The sequence below is a fragment of the Nothobranchius furzeri genome, chromosome 2 (assembly GCF_043380555.1).
Source record: "Nothobranchius furzeri strain GRZ-AD chromosome 2, NfurGRZ-RIMD1, whole genome shotgun sequence".
Classification (NCBI taxonomy): domain Eukaryota; kingdom Metazoa; phylum Chordata; class Actinopteri; order Cyprinodontiformes; family Nothobranchiidae; genus Nothobranchius; species Nothobranchius furzeri.
The window spans coordinates 27864629-27882707 of record NC_091742.1 but is presented as its reverse complement, the minus strand read 5'-3'; the positions used below and the strand labels follow the sequence as shown (position 1 = coordinate 27882707).

The window sequence follows — 18079 nt, the reverse complement described above, 5'->3', positions numbered from 1 at the left end:
CACACACACACACACACACACACACACACACACACACACACACACACACACACACACACACACACACACACACACACACACACACACATACACAAACACACACACACACACACACACACACACACACACACACACACAGCTGCAGCTTCTCCTCATTATGTAAAAAGAATTGATGTTCACATTACTATCGAGGCTCTGTGGTTTAGCTGACCTGCACACACTCCCATGAAGGTAATCAGCATTCAGGTCTCAGATTCTGTCGGCTCATGACAAAACAGGACGGCGGCTGATGGATTTAGGTAAACACACATAAAAATGTCACACTCAGCAGAAAAACATTGGATGAAAATAGCTCAGCTAGATGAGAAGCATTCTGTTTGAACAGATCTGTGCATCCTCCAGCTAACAATGCTAATGCTAACATATCTAAACTGAGATTATAGTGTGGCACTTCCTGGCAGCATGAACGTTTGCTGGTAGCTCTGTGGTCTTTGCTCCAGGCCAGACAGGAATGTGTGCATTCCTCCAATTAGTGTCCATCTGTGCACTACTGCTCATTCACTCCATGTCAGAGGAGCGAGCAAGCAGTCTGCCCCAATCCAGGCTATAGCCAGGTACGGCGCCCACCGTCCTTTGTCCCTTGAGAAATCCTAATTGACTCCCATGTTAAAAATTCCACCTTCACAGCCTGGTTCTAAACCATTTTATGTTTAATAAGTCTACGTTACAGACTTCTTGTGACAAATGATAAAAAAGGAAATAGTGTTCACTCGCCCGGATGCAGGTCACCAGGGCCCCCCTCTGGAGCCAGGCCTGGAGATGGGGCACATCGGCAAGAGCCTGGCCGGGCACAACCCGAAGAGGAGGCGTGGGTCTTCCTTCCCATGGGCTCACCACTTGTGGAAGGGGCCAGGGAGGTTGGGTGCAATGTGATGAGTGGTTGCCAAAAGCGGGGAACTTGGTGGTCTGATCCTCGGCTACAGAAGCTGGCTCTGGTGGGGAAGGAGACTGAGTTGGTGTGTGAGGTTGAGAGGTTCCGACAACATATAGTCTGAATCACCTCAACGCATGGCTCTGGCTCTAGAACTAGTCTCCTTGAGAGGATACGCCACCACTCTGGTGTTGCCCCCACTGAGAGGCGCAGAGCAAAGGTGGGCATCCTAGTCGCCTCCCATGTTGGGGCCTGTTGGGGTTTACGCCAGGGACCAAGAGGGCAGCCTCCCTCCATCTACATGTGGGGGGATGGGTCTTGACTGTTGTCTGTGCTTATGCATCAAACTACAGCTCAGACTACCCAACTTTTTGGAGTACTTGGAGGTGGTGCTGAAGAGCACTCCATCCAGTGACTCCCTCGTTCTGCTGGGGGACTTTAAGGCTCATGTTGGCAATGACTGTGAGATCGGAAGTTTGGTGGGCAGGAAAGCCCCGCTGATCTGAATTTGAGCTGTGTTTTGTTATTTGGCTTCAGTGCTCATCATTGATTGTCAATAATGAACACCATGTTAAAGCATAAAAGTGTTCATATGGGCTCTTGGCACCTGGATACCTTACGTTGCAGCCCGATGATTGACTTTGTTGTAGTTTCATCTGATCTGCAGCCACATGACTCGGGTAAAGAGGGGGCGGAGCTGTCATTTGACCACTATCTGGTGGAGAGTTGGCTTTGATGGTGGGAAAGGATGCCCGTCAGACCTAGCAGGCCCAAACGTATTGTCAGCGTTATAGAAAAAATAATGCATATGCAGGATTGGCAGCATCATAAAGCCCAGATCACACCGCCGTCAGGAGCAGAATCGGGTAAAGTAACGGTGAACGTGAGGGTGATTTGGAAATCTGTGGTTGTCCAGCGTGACCGGCTCTGTGACAGCTGTTTGAGTCGCCCCACGACCAAATCAGCCTCCGACAGTCTACAAGCATGCTTGAAAACCAGCGACTCCTGTATGTAACCGACCAATGAAAACACACCTTTGGGACGCCGCAGCAGCGAGACTCCGCCTCTCTGAGCTACGGTTTCAATTTATGTTTAAAATGCGGATTATGAACTACACACCAGTTTTTATTTCTGTTGACAGCCCAAGTCAAACCGGAGTTATACAAAAATAATTAAACTACCTTTTTAGACCATCGGATAAATGGTGAAATCCGTGATTTTGCGACCTGTGAGGGTGAGAGGAAATGAGCTCACAAACTTAAACAATAAAGCACAAAAACATGAGATCCCTTTGCTGTTAGTGGAAATCTCACATACTCGACTGATTTCTGGAGTTCTCGCTGTGTGGCAGGAAGATTCCTGTGCGGGCTCTAATCAGCACCGTCACTACATCGAGTGCTGCAGGGTCCTGTGGACATGGTGTTGTTCACTACACGCTAAAATCCTGCCGCTAGTGGGTTACCTTCTCTGTTACGGTGACTTGCTTTAAACTTTTTATGGAGCCACAGCGGTAGAGGAATTGAGGGCCAGGCCCGTAACCCTGGGGTTGCAGGTTAGAGCCGTCTTTCACCATCGTCGTGTCCTTGAGCAAGGCACTTCACGCTCCTCGGCTGACGGTGGTGGTCGGAGGGACCGGGGGTGCAGGTGCACTTCAACCTCAATACTGTCAGTGTGCCCCAGGGCAGCTGGGCAACATTCACCATTAATGTGTGTGAATGGATGAAGGACTGATTGTGTTGTAAAGCACTTTGGGGGGTTGTAGAACTCTAGAATGTTCTATGTCAATACAGGCATTTGCCTTTGTTAGGGACTATTGGTCAATGAATAATTTGTGAGCTTTTACTAACTTTTTGGATTCTTCAATAAAATTTGTAAATATGGAAATAATTACCAATTTTATTACTTAATTAGGATATCCGGAGATATCCTTGGGGCACCACCCTTTGAATTAGAAAGGGAAATGAATCCAAAACTCTTATCAATCTCATCTAAACAGTCCGTGAATCCTAACGAGCTGCAGTTGAATTTTTATATCACACAAACAAATAACCTGAGACAAAATCTTCATTGGCAATGACCTTTATTAACTAATATATTCACTTCAGCTCCTTCTAAAGTGTTAATCAATCAATGTCAACCAACTGATTTTATCAAATGAATAACAACAATGAAACAATGAAATGATTCCGTAAAACAATCTGACCCCAATGGATGGGTGTGTTTTAGTCTTGTGTCCTCCTAAACACTGAAAACAAGTATGTGTGTGTGTGGGTGGGTGGGCAACTTGCACTTTAAACTTCGAAGCACGTTCAATCACAGTAACTTAAACCAAACTTCAAAAACCGCTTCATTTAAATCAAGAAACAACACAAACGTTCAATCATAAATTAATATCTAATAGTTTGTCAGCCTGGCCACAGCATAAAACTATTTAAGATATTAAACAATGACAAACAAAACGGCTTACTCTTTAAGATGATCCGAGGGCGTTTTTGGTACGGAGAAGGAAAGCCGTCTGGTAATTTGAAGCAATTGCGCGGTCTGATCGCTCATTCTGAACTTATTAGAAGAAACGGAAGGACGAGAAATAGGAAAAAAACAAAAGCTTGCGTGTCAAACCCCAAGGCGTCCCTTTTTGTGTTCACGCTGCAGGTCAGATGGTTTCTCCATTGATTCCAGCGGCTCGGCCTCCGTCTGTGCGTTCAGAGTCGTAGCAGCGAGCGATCTCTCCAAACATCAGCTGAAGCTGAACACAAAGAGAGCAGATCTGATGGTTTTCCGCTGCTCTTCAGCCGTCAGGCCTCGTGCCTGTGTCCGGAGCTGGAAAACGAGTGCCTCTTCACGCCAGTTGAACTGGAACAAAAGACGGAGTTAAGTTTCATTTCGCTGGGATTTATAGCTTTCAGCTGTCAGGCGGGAAGACTCCGTGTGGCTCCCGCACATGCGCAGAACTTGTGTTCCGGGGTTCGACGGCGACGTCATCACGTTGCTTCCGGCTCAAGGAATCATGGGGAATGAAGTCTCTCTTTGCGCTGGAATTTATTATCTGCTTTTTCAGAGCGCAGATGACACAGTTTTTGGAGAAAATGCTGCGTAGCAATTTTCTCATGAGGGCAGACGCTCCAGGGCAATTTTGGCACAGTCTTTTGGAGAAATTACTGCATAGTGATTTTCTCATGAGGGCAGACCCTCAACATTCCCTGTTTTGGTTTTGGGGATCACGCCAGAGCTCGATCGTCGGAAGCGCAGATGGGTTCTTCCCTCATGAACGTTGGTCGACTTGATTGTCGGAAGCACAGATGGGTTCGTCCCTCATGACGTTGGTCTCCTTGGACGCCTTTGGTCTTTGTCTTTGGTTTTTGTCTTGGATCCTGGTCAGGCACAAAAACAAAACAGGATAGGAAACGGGATAGTCCCCACGCACATAACGAGGAGGAGCCACCCACGCAGGTGGTACGCAATGATGTCGTCGTCCATGCGAGCGGTAGTAGTGTGGAAGGAGGGAGGCCGGCGGGCGGTTGATTCCATGAGGGGACAAAAGGGGCAAGGATCAGGCTGTCCATGGGGACAAGGGGACAGGGATCAGGCAGTCCACAGTCCATGGGGACAAGGGGACAGGGATCAGGCAGTCCACAGTCCATGGGCTTAACAGGGGCATCCGTGAGGGATAAAAGGGGCATATCACCGCCGGCCATACAGTTCAGTTCATGGGGCACGCGGTGATGTACGAGGTCCATAGTTTGCAAAAGCGCATTGACTTATGTGGTCCCAAGATTCCACCCTTTGTGGTCCAAAGGGTGGATCAGGACAGTCTTTGGGCTAAAACAAGAACCATAAAACTAAGAGGTACTACATTGTGCTGGGTGGCTGACAGATTCACTGACAGACTGAGCTGGGCTGGCGCATAACCACTAGCTAAAATGTGACCAAGTAAGAAACAAAAATATAGAAAACCCCCAAAAAACATATCATAACGTCCAAGAAAATTCATAGCAACCCTGAGGTATCATAAAATACATTCTTAGGTAATACATTCAGTGTGTAGCTTATAAAGAATGTGACATAATGCAACACTCAGATAAAAATGTGAGGTAGACTAAAGTGAAACTACTCTTAGGGTTACAGAATAACAAAGAAAATGTTGTTCACCCCCTTTAGACCGATGTGGTACACTCACGCTTGGACTCTCTCCGAACGCGGTCGCGAGGCACACCGTAGTTGAGCAGGTGCATCTTATCCTGGAGTTTCTTAACACGCCTGTAGGCGGAATAAGCTATCACGGCCGTGACGAGCCAACCCAGCCCCAGGGCGACCAATGTGCAGATTAAGGTGGTATAATCTGTGTCTATGTAGCGTCTTGGGTATCTATTCATGGGCGTCAGAGTAAGTTCATGCGGGGTTTGTGTGAACTTAACAAGTTTGGTTCCTTCAGTCAGCAGTTGTTGGACAATTTCTAAATCGATGGTAAAGTTATAACCCTGGAAAGCGTCCATGATCTCAGTCTCTGAGTCATGCTGTTCGAGGTTGAGATGATGGAGTGCCAGGTTGCCCAAGTGTACGATTGCACCTGGCGGAACTGAGAGGAAAAAGGTTTGGTTCGGCAGTTGTAACTCAATGGCAACGTTATGCTGGTCATAAGTTACAAGGGCCGAGTCTGCTGGGGTGCTGATAAGCCATCTGTCACCTGCACGTTCCACTCTAGTATCCATGTCCACATCTTTTAATATAACCGTCGCTTGGCAATGCTGCAGGGGCGCGTCGCTACTGAGGCCACACTGATAATTGGCAACGTCCTGGACAAATGGGTTACCAAGACACACCCAGTGAATATCCTTGGTTTTTGTGCATAGATCTATTAGGAGTTAGATAGAGTTTGCTATCAGCATCTTGGTAAGCTAGTAAGCCTCTGAGCAAGGTGGAACTTCAGTTCTCAGACTGCGAGAGAACTCTCCTTTCTACAGTCTGGGCCGTCGAACACTTTCGTAGTTACATCGGAGGACAGAAAGTGATCATTGAAACGTGTCATCAGCCCGTCACCTTCCTAAACAGCCAGAGACTGCGTGAAGGAAGAGTGTCAAACAGACGCATTGCGAAGTGGATGATGGTGCTCCAATGATACAACATTGAGGTCAAGTATGGTCAGAACACAAAGCTAGCGCTAGGACAAGGGCTAGCAGGCTGCCAGCACTGTGACTCTGATTCCGTCATGGGCCCCCTGGACACCACTGCCGCAGTCTACCCAACCGTATCCAATCATCGCTACTTTGATGAGAGTGTTTGCCAAGGGCTTCCGAAAGTCTACACTGATGGATGCACCTACCTTCACGAAGGCCAGTTCTGTGCTGGGGTTGGAGTCGTTTGGGTGGACTGTGATACCAAGCAACCAAATCACTACCGGTTGGGCCAAAAGTCTAGTCAGTACGCCAAAATCGCTGCAGTGTTGATAACCATCCAGCAGGCGGCAGCCTTGGACATCACTCAAATCGTCCTTTGCTCGGATTCAAATTACACTAGACACAGCTTCATTTCTCACTTCCCCATGTGGAAGGAGAACCACATGAAAAACGCCAGGAACAAAGATGTGAAACACTCGGAGTTATTCCTAGCGTGAGAAAGGCATACTGGTCTACTGGAAAAGATCAAAGGTCACTCCAGGACCCTAGTCCGGAGAAAGATGGTAATGACGAAGCTGACCGCCTTGCTAAGCTCGGTGCTGACCAAGGAACCTGCTGGGAATTCAAAGACGAGTGGCTTCCACCCAAGGCCGTTCACGAGGTCTGCGCGATTACTCGTCGCCATGCTAAACAGGCAGACAAACCTCAGGGCAGACGCTCCAGGGCAATTTTGGCACAGTCTTTTGGAGAAATTACTGCATAGTAATTTTCTCATGAGGGCAGATCCTCAACACCTTTCATTTAATGCTTTGCTCCAGACCACGGTGTGGATCTTCCTCCTGCTTTCTAAAAATGATCCAACGTCCTGACTGGACGTTAGATCTGCGTCCTCTAAAGGTTAAAACGGTTCTGGGACCACCATGTCTCATTGCTTCGCTACTAAAACACACACTGGAGTTTTTATTGGTCGCACCACCTGATTAATGATTGAGTTTTTAAAAGCTGCTGCTGGACTCCCCACCTTCACTTCACTCCGATTGGATCAGGCTTCTTCAGAGAGACCTCCTTGGCCCTTGAGGCCACTACTTATGTGCTGTCTGTGGTTCTCCGCATGATGATTATGATTTTATGACGGTTTTATTTTGTTTTGATCTATGTGAAGCACTTTGTGATTCTGTCTGTGATAAGTGCTATATAAATACAATTACTTACAATAATAAAATACAACATTTTTCATGAATATGGTCATTGCTTCACCTTCTCAGAATCCCCACACAGCAATGGATTGTAGGAAATACCCTTTGTTGAAGTGTGCATCAGTGCAGAATTCGGCAAATCAAGAGTACCAATGGGGCAAGGTCAGCTTCCGCTCTTGAGGATTGGGACACCTACTGCACCCCTGGGTGAAAACGCCCAACTAAGGGGCGCAAGGGTGGAAGTGTGAGTATTGGCCTATCCTGAATTTTATACAGCACTCTCTTCTTCTGCAGTATACATCGGAGTATCCCAGTATACTGCCCCTAGTTGTTCAGAACACAATGGCCAGGAGAAGCCAAGTCATGCACTCAGTCCCATCAAGTTTGGGTTTTAGGATTTTAGGTTCTTCTCGTCTTCGTCTTCCTCCGCTTATCCGGGTCGCGGGGGCAGCATCCCAACTAGGGCGCTCCAGACCGTCCTCTCCCCGGCCACCTCCACCAGCTCCTCCGGCAGGACTCCAAGGCGTTCCCAGACCAGATTGGAGATGTAACCTCTCCAACGTGTCCTGGGTCGACCCGGGGGCCTCCTGCCGACAGGACATGCCCGAAACACCTCCCCAGGGAGGCGTCCAGGAGGCATCCTGACCAGATGCCCAAACCACCTCAGCTGACTCCTTTCGATCCGGAGGAGCAGCGGTTCTACTCCGAGTCCCTCCCGAATGTCCGAGCTCCTCACCCTATCTCTAAGGCTGAGCCCGGCCACCCTACAGAGGAAACTCATCTCGGTCGCTTGTATCCGCGATCTCGTTCTTCGGTTCTTCTCCACAATTCAAATCTATGTGTTCAATTGAGCTTAGCTCCAGTCATTAGTCAGCCTCGGCCAAGCTGCATTTATAAAATAATTTTTGGTATAAAAGCTGAGGTCACAGATGGAAACATGCTGAGTCACGGGATAAAGTGCTTCTTTAGGCCAGAGAGACACGAGTAGCAATGACTTAGCAGGTCGTTATGAAAGCATGAGTTTACCAGGGAGAGGGTCCTGACCTGATTTTAGTGATATGCCTCAGCTGAGTCAAAGCACCACCTTAATGGCCTGAGCATCATGGTGCTCATCAGAGTAAAGTAGCAAAGGTTGCATCTGGATCAGATGTTAAACACGGCTAGGGTCACGAGACCGAGGAGTTGTGTTATAGTGGTCATCAATCGAAGCAGGGACGCGGCTATGTGTGTTAGCCCACCCAATCAAATGGCTTCCACTAAAAAAAAAAATATGTGTAAATTGATTTTAGTCTTGAGGGATGCTTTCAGGCCACCGTACAGTGAATTTAAACTAAATGAAAATGTAATTGATGTATACACACACACACACACACACACACACACACACACACACACACACACACACACACACACACACACACACACACACACACACACGGGGTTCATGACGGGGAGGCGTTGACTGCTCTAGAGTCGGACTTTCAAATATATGATCCCAAAATAGAAGCTCATGTTTGAAATTTGACCTTGAATTAAAATGTTTAAAACCTCTTAATTACATTTTAATCACGGAGGAGACCTGAGGCAGAGACGAGCGCTCCCTTAAGTCTGCGCAGCGCTGGAGATGGTTAGGGTGTGTGGTGCAGCTCTGTGAGAGCAGAAGATGCTGTTGTCACTGCCAGTGTTGGGCAAGTTACTTCAAAACTGTAATGCATTATTTATTACTTGTTACCCTCATTTTAAAGTAATTCATTACATTACAATATTACTGATTTTAAAATGTAAGGCATTACACTACTTTTGCATTACTCTAAGTTACTTTCAACAAAACAACTCCAGTATGAGTTTGGTAGTCTGATGCCTGGTGAGCTCATGACACATCCGGTGGAAGGTGATGTGGTGTCTGAGCTAGGATTGCTGTTAAAAACAGTTCTTTAGAAGGATTGTTTATGTAATAAAAGCAACAACAATCTGTACTCTCAACACGCTGCCATCTTAGATTAACTGAGCGGCGAGTGAGGTGGTGGGGGCTCCAAGCCTATTTGCCTTGGTCCCCAAATGCCTTGATACGGCCCTGGATGTGGGACTGACTTCTGGGGTGATCTGATTCTATCACATGTATAAATATTAAATGCTTATATATTATTGCTTTTCACTGGTAAAAATGTGTATTGGGGATAAATCTTCCTACTTATTTCTTTTTTTCTTGATTTTATTTGAATGATTTCCTGCCCTTTCTCTCTCTAACCTTCCTGCATGCTGCATGTTTTCTCCGTCTTCCAGAAAAACTGTTTCCTAGACTTCCTACTTTCTAACGATCAGCCAGAGGGATCTTCACATGTGCGGCGCTTTAGCAGAGTTGAAATCACCGGAGCCCAGATTAACTCAGCTGAGGCAAAGCATGTCAGAAAAGCACAGAATACCAGAGAACATGCGCTGATATGAACGATCGCAAGTGAATTATTTTGTTTTAGTGGAGCGATTTTGTGAATGTTGCAGCGGCCGCGTGCAGGAGCAGCAGGAGTATTTGAGCCGTTACCGCTGCGTCCTCTCTGTCCGCAAAGCTGAGTCCATAAATGACGTAATATATGCAGATACTGGATCTTTCTTCGGGTTTCCCGCAATTTGAATTTTTAAGAAACACATCTTGATTCTGGGTTTAAAAATGCATTGTAATTACCGCGTTACTGACAATTGTACCGAGTAAATATTACCATTTTCTTTCCCTGTAATGCCTTACATTACCACATTACAGCAAAAAGCAATGCATTACAGTAATTAATTACTTTTGTATCGCGTTACTCCCAACACTGGTAACTGCATCTCGTCACTTGCACTACTTAAGCCAAAGTTTTAAAATGCCTCATTGCCGTCTTCGTTCTTGTGCAGCTGTGGTTAGGGTTAGCTCTGCTTCCCCTGGAGCACGTCTGGGACCTTCGGCAAATGCGCTCCGAGCTCCTGTCCACCGATTTCAGCGTACTGTCGATAGTGTGATGTGTTGGGGATGGTGTGCCCGTGGGAGATATTGTTCAGATGTTCTGATGGGAATCTTTTCCTGATTGATGTTGTGTAACCTTCATGGGTTAGGGTTAGTATTCTGTTAAAATGATGGATGACACCATCGCCTGTGCAGAGTACTGGAAGCTCCGAGGTCTAAGTGGGTGACACCCCTTAGGGTGGTAGAGAACGACAAAGCCAAGCTCCTGTGGGACTTCCAGATCTAGACTGACAAAATGGTTACGGAGAACCAACTGGACATGGTGGTGGTGGACAAACAACAGAGGACAGCTGTGGTGGTTGATGCGGCGATACCGAGGGAAGAGGAACACGAGAAACTAGAGAAGTACCAGGGCCTCAGAGGAGAACTTAAGGCTGGAGAGTGAAGAAACAGCCTGATCGGTCTTCTCTGACATTTCTATCCACACAACAGCTTACTGGGTATTTTTCTCTTTCAAACCCTTCTCTGTAAATGAATGGTTGCGGGTTCAAATCCCAGTAAATCTTCAAGCTCTGGAAAGCATCGTACAATACCAGATCGTCCGGAAACAATAACCACAACACAGGTGTAGTGCTGACTGTTTGCTCCTCCTCCCCTGTTAGCATTGTTAGCTCAGCATTAGCTTCTAGCCTTCTTCACCCGATATTAGAGTAAGACATAAAGATGCCGTGGCTTCTTAGGGGTACGAGGAATAACTTCTGGGTCGCTCCTGTTTACCGGCTTGAGTTCTTTAAACAACTCCGGAGCTTTTTGCCTGCCAGTGTTGAATTCTAAATGCTGCTAGCTTGGCGCGGATTCGACACTCTCACAAACTACCAGAATGTGAACAGTGACTACGTCCCTGTTTTATTTTTGTCAAAAGGAGAAAAACGGATAATCCCCCAAATGACTGAGGATGAAATCTGTTGTGGAAGGCTGTGCCCTTCCTTCCCGCATGACTGAGATATTAGACTGTTGTGCAGCTGTTTTACTGCAGAATTCTTACATGTTGCTCCTTTAAATCTTTCCTCTCCGTGCCGATTCTCAATACAGATGTGAATTTTTCTAAAATGTGATGAAATAATAAAACAAACAGGATTAGGCAGGAGAACACGAGTTCACTGGTATATGCAAATTATAAGTTGCAATGTTGATCATTTCTCATTGTAACTCACAAGTTATCCGATATCTAAGTCTGTTTAAATGTGTAGCTAATAAATGAAGTGCTGCATTTACCTATTCCTGCTGAGAAGTGATACTAACTAGAGAGGATTCACCCGATGGGCTGTCGGCTGCATTTACGTCATCACCTGCAGGCAGCCTGTCAGCATGAGGAGTCCTGGAGCCTTTCTAATCATGTCTGCTAAATGACACGCTTCTTTACATCCCATTTGGTAATTGGTGAATGGAAAGGCATGCCGAGCGAGGCCCCTGGTGTAGAGATGCAGGAAGGAGGGCTTTGCATTTGCTCTCTCTCCTCTCCCTCTAAACCAAGTGGCACTAACTGATGGACGTGCAGCAGAGCTTAATAAAACTAAAAGCAGGACGAGACATCTAGCTGACTCATTACAAAGGCTTAATCCTTTATAGTTAATTAACTTTTCTCCTTTGTGTCAAACATGTGGAAATGTATAATAATGTCAACCCCCCCACCCCCCCCACCCCCCTCTCACACACACACACACACACACACACACTTTCCTGCTCACTGCATAAATCTGTAAGGTCTACTTTAGAGCAGAAGCCGTGCTCTCTGGTAAATTTTTTATACGACGCAGGAACATGAAGTTGTGTGCTGACAGTTTCATCCGCGAGCACACTTACTCCCAGCCATGGGGCTTGTGCATTTCTCCAATCCAGGCGCAGTGCGTGGGAAAGCGGGTGTTCCGGCGTGGGTGGTGTTGCTCGGCGCCTTGGGCACGCTGCTTTTATGTCTATATTTTTTGACCGGTGAAAAGCCCACAGATTTGACTCACATGAATGAACATCATGCAGATACTTTGGGGTTCTGGTGGATGGCTGAGTAATCCGAGTCCCGGCTCTACTTGTGAAGAGAAAAGAGTAGAGGCTGAAAATCAGCGCTCACTTTTTGCGGACAAGTCATTTAGCAAAGAAGTTGCTTTAGACTGATGAGTAACACCACCCATTCTGGACGCCATGGTGAAATAAAATATGGCTGCCAGCTTGTTTATATTTCTACCTACGTCTCAGGGATTGTGTCTCGTAGGACCCGATATGGGTCTCTACCTCTGGTACCTGAAAAAGCTTGGTGATGTCAGAACTTACACCAGTGGTGGACTATTTGGTTTTTTTGAAAGGTGGCAGCACCTTGAGCTCTTTCTATCTTTCATTTATAGCGAGTCCCATTGCATTTGCAGTGGAAAATGCAACTCAAGGCTATAGGAAAACAGTCATTAGCCTTGTTTCTACTATCAAAATGTCCAGGTAATTTTAGAGGACCTCTCTGCATGTGCAGTAGAATGGTCTGAAAGGGTGACTTTCTTAGCCTAGAAATCTAGACGGACTGTAGCAAAGGCAAAAGGATGTCAAAAGATTGAGGAGGATGGAGAGGTTCATTGATTGAATAGTTTTTGTAAAGTTTCCATATCATGAAAAATCAACTTTTAGTGATTTTTTACCATTTTTAGAAAACTGCAATGATTACGATAAAAAAGTCATTTCCTCAATCTGAAACACAAATACTGAGTATCTCAAACTCCAACTGGGATTATAACATTTCAAAATCTTCTAAGACTGTGAATGTGTTTGTGTGGGTGAAGGGTTGACTGTGTTGTAAAGCACCTTGGGGGGTTGTGGAACCCTATATGGCATTACACACCTAATTACCCTTTTCAAACAACAGTTTCGGTGGTTTGAAACCTCCCCTGTACTTTTAATGCCATGCAAACGTTTTCCTTTACCAGCGCTAATCGCGTTTTCTTGTCTTCTAGGTCACGGAACCAAAGGTGTGTTTGAGCTGCTGGCGGGTTGGAGGAGAACGAGGGAAAACCTGCCCTTCAAGGAGCGAGTGGCGGATGCTTTTGCTGATGTGATGGTGTGCTACACTATGACTAGCTCACTCTACATCATCACCTTTGGCATGGGAGCCAGCCCTTTCACCAACATCGAGTCCGTGAAAATCTTCTGCCAGAGCATGTGTGTGGCCATCCTGGTCAACTACTTCTATGTGTTTTCTTTCTACGGCTCCTGCCTGGTGTTCGCAGGACAGCTTGAGCAGAATCGCTACCACAGTGTTTTCTGCTGCAAGATCCCCTCGGTGGAGTACCTGGACCGCCAGCCCACGTGGTTTAAAACCATGATGAGCGACGGCCATGACCTGTCCACGCATCATGATAGCGTACCGTACCAGAATCACTTCATCCAGCACTTCCTACGAGAGCACTACACCGAGTGGATTACCAATACTTACGTGAAACCCTTTGTGGTCATTCTGTATCTCATCTATGCCTCGTTCTCCTTCATGGGATGTTTACAAATAAGTGATGGATCAAATATAGTGAACCTGCTGGCAAGTAACTCACCAAGTGTTTCGTATGCATTCACCCAACAGAAATACTTCAGTAATTACAGTCCTGTGATTGGGTTTTACATCTACGAACCCATCGAGTACTGGAACGCTACAGTGCAGGAGCACCTGAAGACGCTGAGTCACGGCTTCAACAAGATCTCCTGGATGGACAACTTCTTCCATTACCTACGAGTGGTAAACGTGAGCGCTTCAACAAAGAGTGACTTCATCGGTATTTTAAAAAGTTCTTTCCTGCGCAGCCCGGAGTACCAGCACTTCACCGAAGACATCATCTTCTCCAAAAACCGCGAGACAGACGAGTATGACATCATCGCCTCACGGATGTACTTAGTAGCACGGACGACGGAGAAGAAACGAGAAGAGGTGGTGGAGCTTCTGGAAAAGCTTCGGCCCTTGATGCTGATCAACAGTATCAAGTTCATTGCCTTCAATCCCACGTTTGTTTTCATGGACCGCTACAGCTCGTCCGTCATCTCACCCATCCTGACCTCAGGTTTCAGTGTTCTCACCATCCTCATCCTCACTTTCTTCCTGGTCATCAACCCTTTGGGAAACTTCTGGCTCATCCTCACAGTCACGTCCGTTGAGCTGGGTGTTTTGGGTTTGATGACCCTCTGGAACGTCGGCATGGACAGCATCTCCATCCTGTGCCTTATTTACACACTCAACTTTGCCATGGATCACTGTGCGCCACACCTGTACACTTTTGTGCTCGCCACAGAGCACACGAGGACGCAGTGCATCAAGCTGGCACTGGAGGAGCACGGGGCAGCCATCCTGCAGAACGCTTCGTGCTTTGTGATCGGGATCATGCCTCTTGTGTTTGTGCCTTCCAATTTGACCTACACGCTGTTCAAGTGTTCTCTGCTCACCGCGGGCTGCACTGTGCTGCACTGCTTCGTCATCTTACCCGTCTTCCTGACCTTCTTCCCGCCCTCCAAAAAGAGACACAAGAAAAAGAAAAGGGCCAAGAGGAAAGAGCGAGAGCGAGAGAGGGAAAGAGAACGAGAACGGGAAGAGATAGAATGCATAGAGGTCAGGGAGAATCCTGATCACGTGACAAACATTTGAAGAGTTATTCGTACCTGTAGGCAGGACCCTCCTGTTTCTGGTGGGCTGGATAGACTCAGATGCTGAGGCGCCTTGTCAGGTGTAGTCTGAGGTGTCCCCTGAGGAGTGCTCACTCCCAAACTAAAGCAGCTAAGCTGGCCAGAGTCAAGTGCAGCCGCTTTGGTCAGCAGTCAGTGCTTCGGTCCGGACGGTGCATCTCATTTGCTCAAATTAGCATTCTCATGGTTCCAAAGCTCGTTCCAACTCCAACCGTTTGGCGTACAAACCAGATTTTGTGCCAAAATCTTCTTGCTGATTCTAAGAAAAATCCAAATGCATTGGTTTATTTCACTGTTGTCAATTCTGTGTTCATCGGGCGTGGTCAGAACTAAGAGAGGGTAACGGAGGCCGTTCGAGCCGAGGACACTCAGACACGAAAGCGGTCAGCTGTAACCACCGTTTTGACACCTTAACCTCTCACACCTGGACATCAGCAAGAGGAGACTAAACCAAACAGAGTGGAAAAGAGCAGCACGGTGGGCAGAAAGCACACTACACACTGAGCCTGGCAGATGGCGTACACTGTGTCCATTATGAAGAATTATCTTTGCACTTTGCGTGGATGGAGCTGTCACAGTTCCCAGCCGAGAGGGAAGCATCATTTCTAAAGTTTGCAGCGTAGTGATAGAGCTGCCGCGGTGTGCAGCAACCAGAGGCGGATTTAGTCAGAACACACACGTCGTGTTTCAGACGTCCTTAAAAGTCACAGTCAAGACTACAGATGAATCACAGATATGCCAACTCAATTCTTCCTTATCCCGAAGAAACGTTGTGTTTACTCGTGTGCTGGTTTCTAATTCAGAAACCTTCATGTTAGATGGTCTCTAGTTTTCTGTTTGATGTTGAAACAACACTAAGCTCCTAAAAGCTCTGAAGACATTTGTAAAAAAATAAAATAACTAATTTGCTCCTTCTTATGTCTGAATGAAACGTTTACCTAATTTGGACCTTCACAATGATGTTTCTTTAAAGCTGAAATGCTCAGTGTGACCGGAAGGATTTGGTTCAGGTAGCTGTACTTAAATATCGTATCTAATCATTTTATTATTAATTGGCTTGCCATAGTACCTCGACAGGAAGATTTTGGCAATAGGGGTAGTCGCACCACCTGTGATTGGCAAATAGGTAGCTAACCTTAAGTAGCATTAGTAGCTGCTCGTTCTAATCCTGGTGTATCTGTGTCTAAACCGGTCGGTGAGTCCGACTGAACACACTCACTCAGAAAAACGGACGTTTTTGCTTGACTGGGGTTGTCACGAGTCTGTTCGAGTCTTCATCCCGAGGCTGTTAGTGAGTTCGCCTCCGCGTGAAGACCGTTGGCTTCAGAGCTTCCCAAACCCGTTCGTTCCAGAGGAGTGAAACCATGGATGTTTCAAGGCTTATACTTTATTTACTGTCAGCGTTTTTCTCCATCAGATAAAGAAACAACATCAAATGACATCATTAAACCATATATGAACTCACAATTGTTACCTTGATGTTTAAATGTTGGGTTTGTGACGCCGACTGTTCAGGTGGACTGAACGATTTAGAGTCAGATTCCTGTTTTGTTTTGCAAAATATTTAAATTTCATTGATATCATTTGATTTACTGATGGGTTTTAAATCTGTCCCCACACCAAACGCTTGCTCTTCCATGCGTACTGAGGATTTGTGTTACTTCTGTGTGTGAAAGGCGCTGATCAGAGTAAGAAGACGTTGCTCCATAAAGCCCTAAGTAGAATAACAAAGCCAAAATATCCTTTTTTTTATTAGCCACCTAAAAACAGATTTTTTTTTTATTCTGCGAACCGGTGGAGACCAAATAAAAAAATAGGCTAAATGGAAAACTCTGATAAGGCAGAGCCGCCACTTGAATGGTTTTCTTTTGTGAAAAGCAAAAAGAAAAGTGGAAGCCCAGCTGCCCTCCTCAGATAAATGTGAACTCACAATCATGTTGACATCATGCTGGCAGGACGCAGAGACGGGCAGATGCTAGCGCTAACGATTAGCCACTGTTACCTAAGACGGTCATTTCTTATCTTTAGGTCAAACATTTAAGGATCGTTTTAATTTTGCTTTAGGAAATCTTGGTTTTTTCCCATATTTAGCTCATTTATAATTATTAAGAATTCATTTTTGTGACTAATGGTTAAACATTTAATTAAACTCAAGAAGGCTAATAAAAAAACACAGGCTGTCGAACCCAAACTAACCTGTAGATGGAGTCGACACTTTAGCTTTCAACAGCCTGATTGGACAGATTTGGCCATGAGGGGATGTCCCAGTAAGGATATCCAGACCAGAGTTATTTCAGATGAAGTTTTTACCTAAACGGAGTCTGAATCCAACACCTGTCTCATTTAGCTTCCCAAGAGCACAAAATACATTCAAATGAATAACACAGAAAGGTTTTGAGGATGAGGAGGAGGTTTATCTACACACATCTCATGAGTTTGTCTGGCTTTTCCGGCGAGCAGATGCGTCGTAATCACCATTCTGTTTTCCAAACCACAGTCGCTGCTTGTAAACACCTTTTATCGACCTGTGGTTGGTATTTGTCAAATATTCCTGCAAACTGAACTAAATCAGCCAGTGATGTTTTAAAAGCAGACCAGATTTATAAATGGTGTCCTGAACGGTGTTTATAACTTCAGCAGCAAACTGCAACTGAAGGCTGCTCGATGCAGTGTTCTGAAGCGTTTTAACGGCCTGACTGATGCAGGAAGGCAACTTTTGACTCCTAATTCATTTACAGTTGATTATTTTGTGTTAAAGGAATTAGAATTAACGTGAAAGTGAGATTTTAAAGATTGTTCTCACGAACTTTTCCTCGGTTGTTGAACCTGCCTCCTGCAGCCCAGCAGGAAGCCACAGGTCAACAGCAGAGCTTTGATCTGTAGCCCGTTACTGCCCCCTGCAGGCCCGGCGCTGCTCTTCAGAACTCCTACATTTCTTTTCACAAACACTAAACGTTACTTGGTCCTACAGGGTAAACACTATTCTACTCTTCTGCGTTGACCTGACCTCTGATGCAGTCGCAGAAGAACAACACGATGGTCAGCATCCCCATCAGACTCGAGTCTCACGCTGCACTTTGGCAGGCAGGCAGGCAGGTCTGCGCTGCGCTGATGAGGCTGATAATCGGCTCATCAGGATCGTACAGGGACTCGCTGTCGTTCAGAGAAAACTGCTCTTCTGTTTTTTTTTTGCTGCTCCCAC

General features: G+C 46.1%; 1 protein-coding gene across 1 annotated transcript in view; it reads left to right on the top strand.

Annotated features, from left to right (window-relative positions):
- ptchd4 (patched domain containing 4) overlaps window positions 1-16344 on the top strand; it is a 41018-nt gene extending 24674 nt beyond the window's left edge. The window contains exon 3 of the mRNA XM_015975533.3: window positions 13170-16344. Within this exon, the coding sequence (XP_015831019.3) occupies window positions 13170-14839 (1670 nt within the window). The 3' untranslated portion in view covers window positions 14840-16344. The remainder of the gene's footprint in view (window positions 1-13169) is intronic.
- Window positions 16345-18079: the final 1735 nt, after the last annotated feature.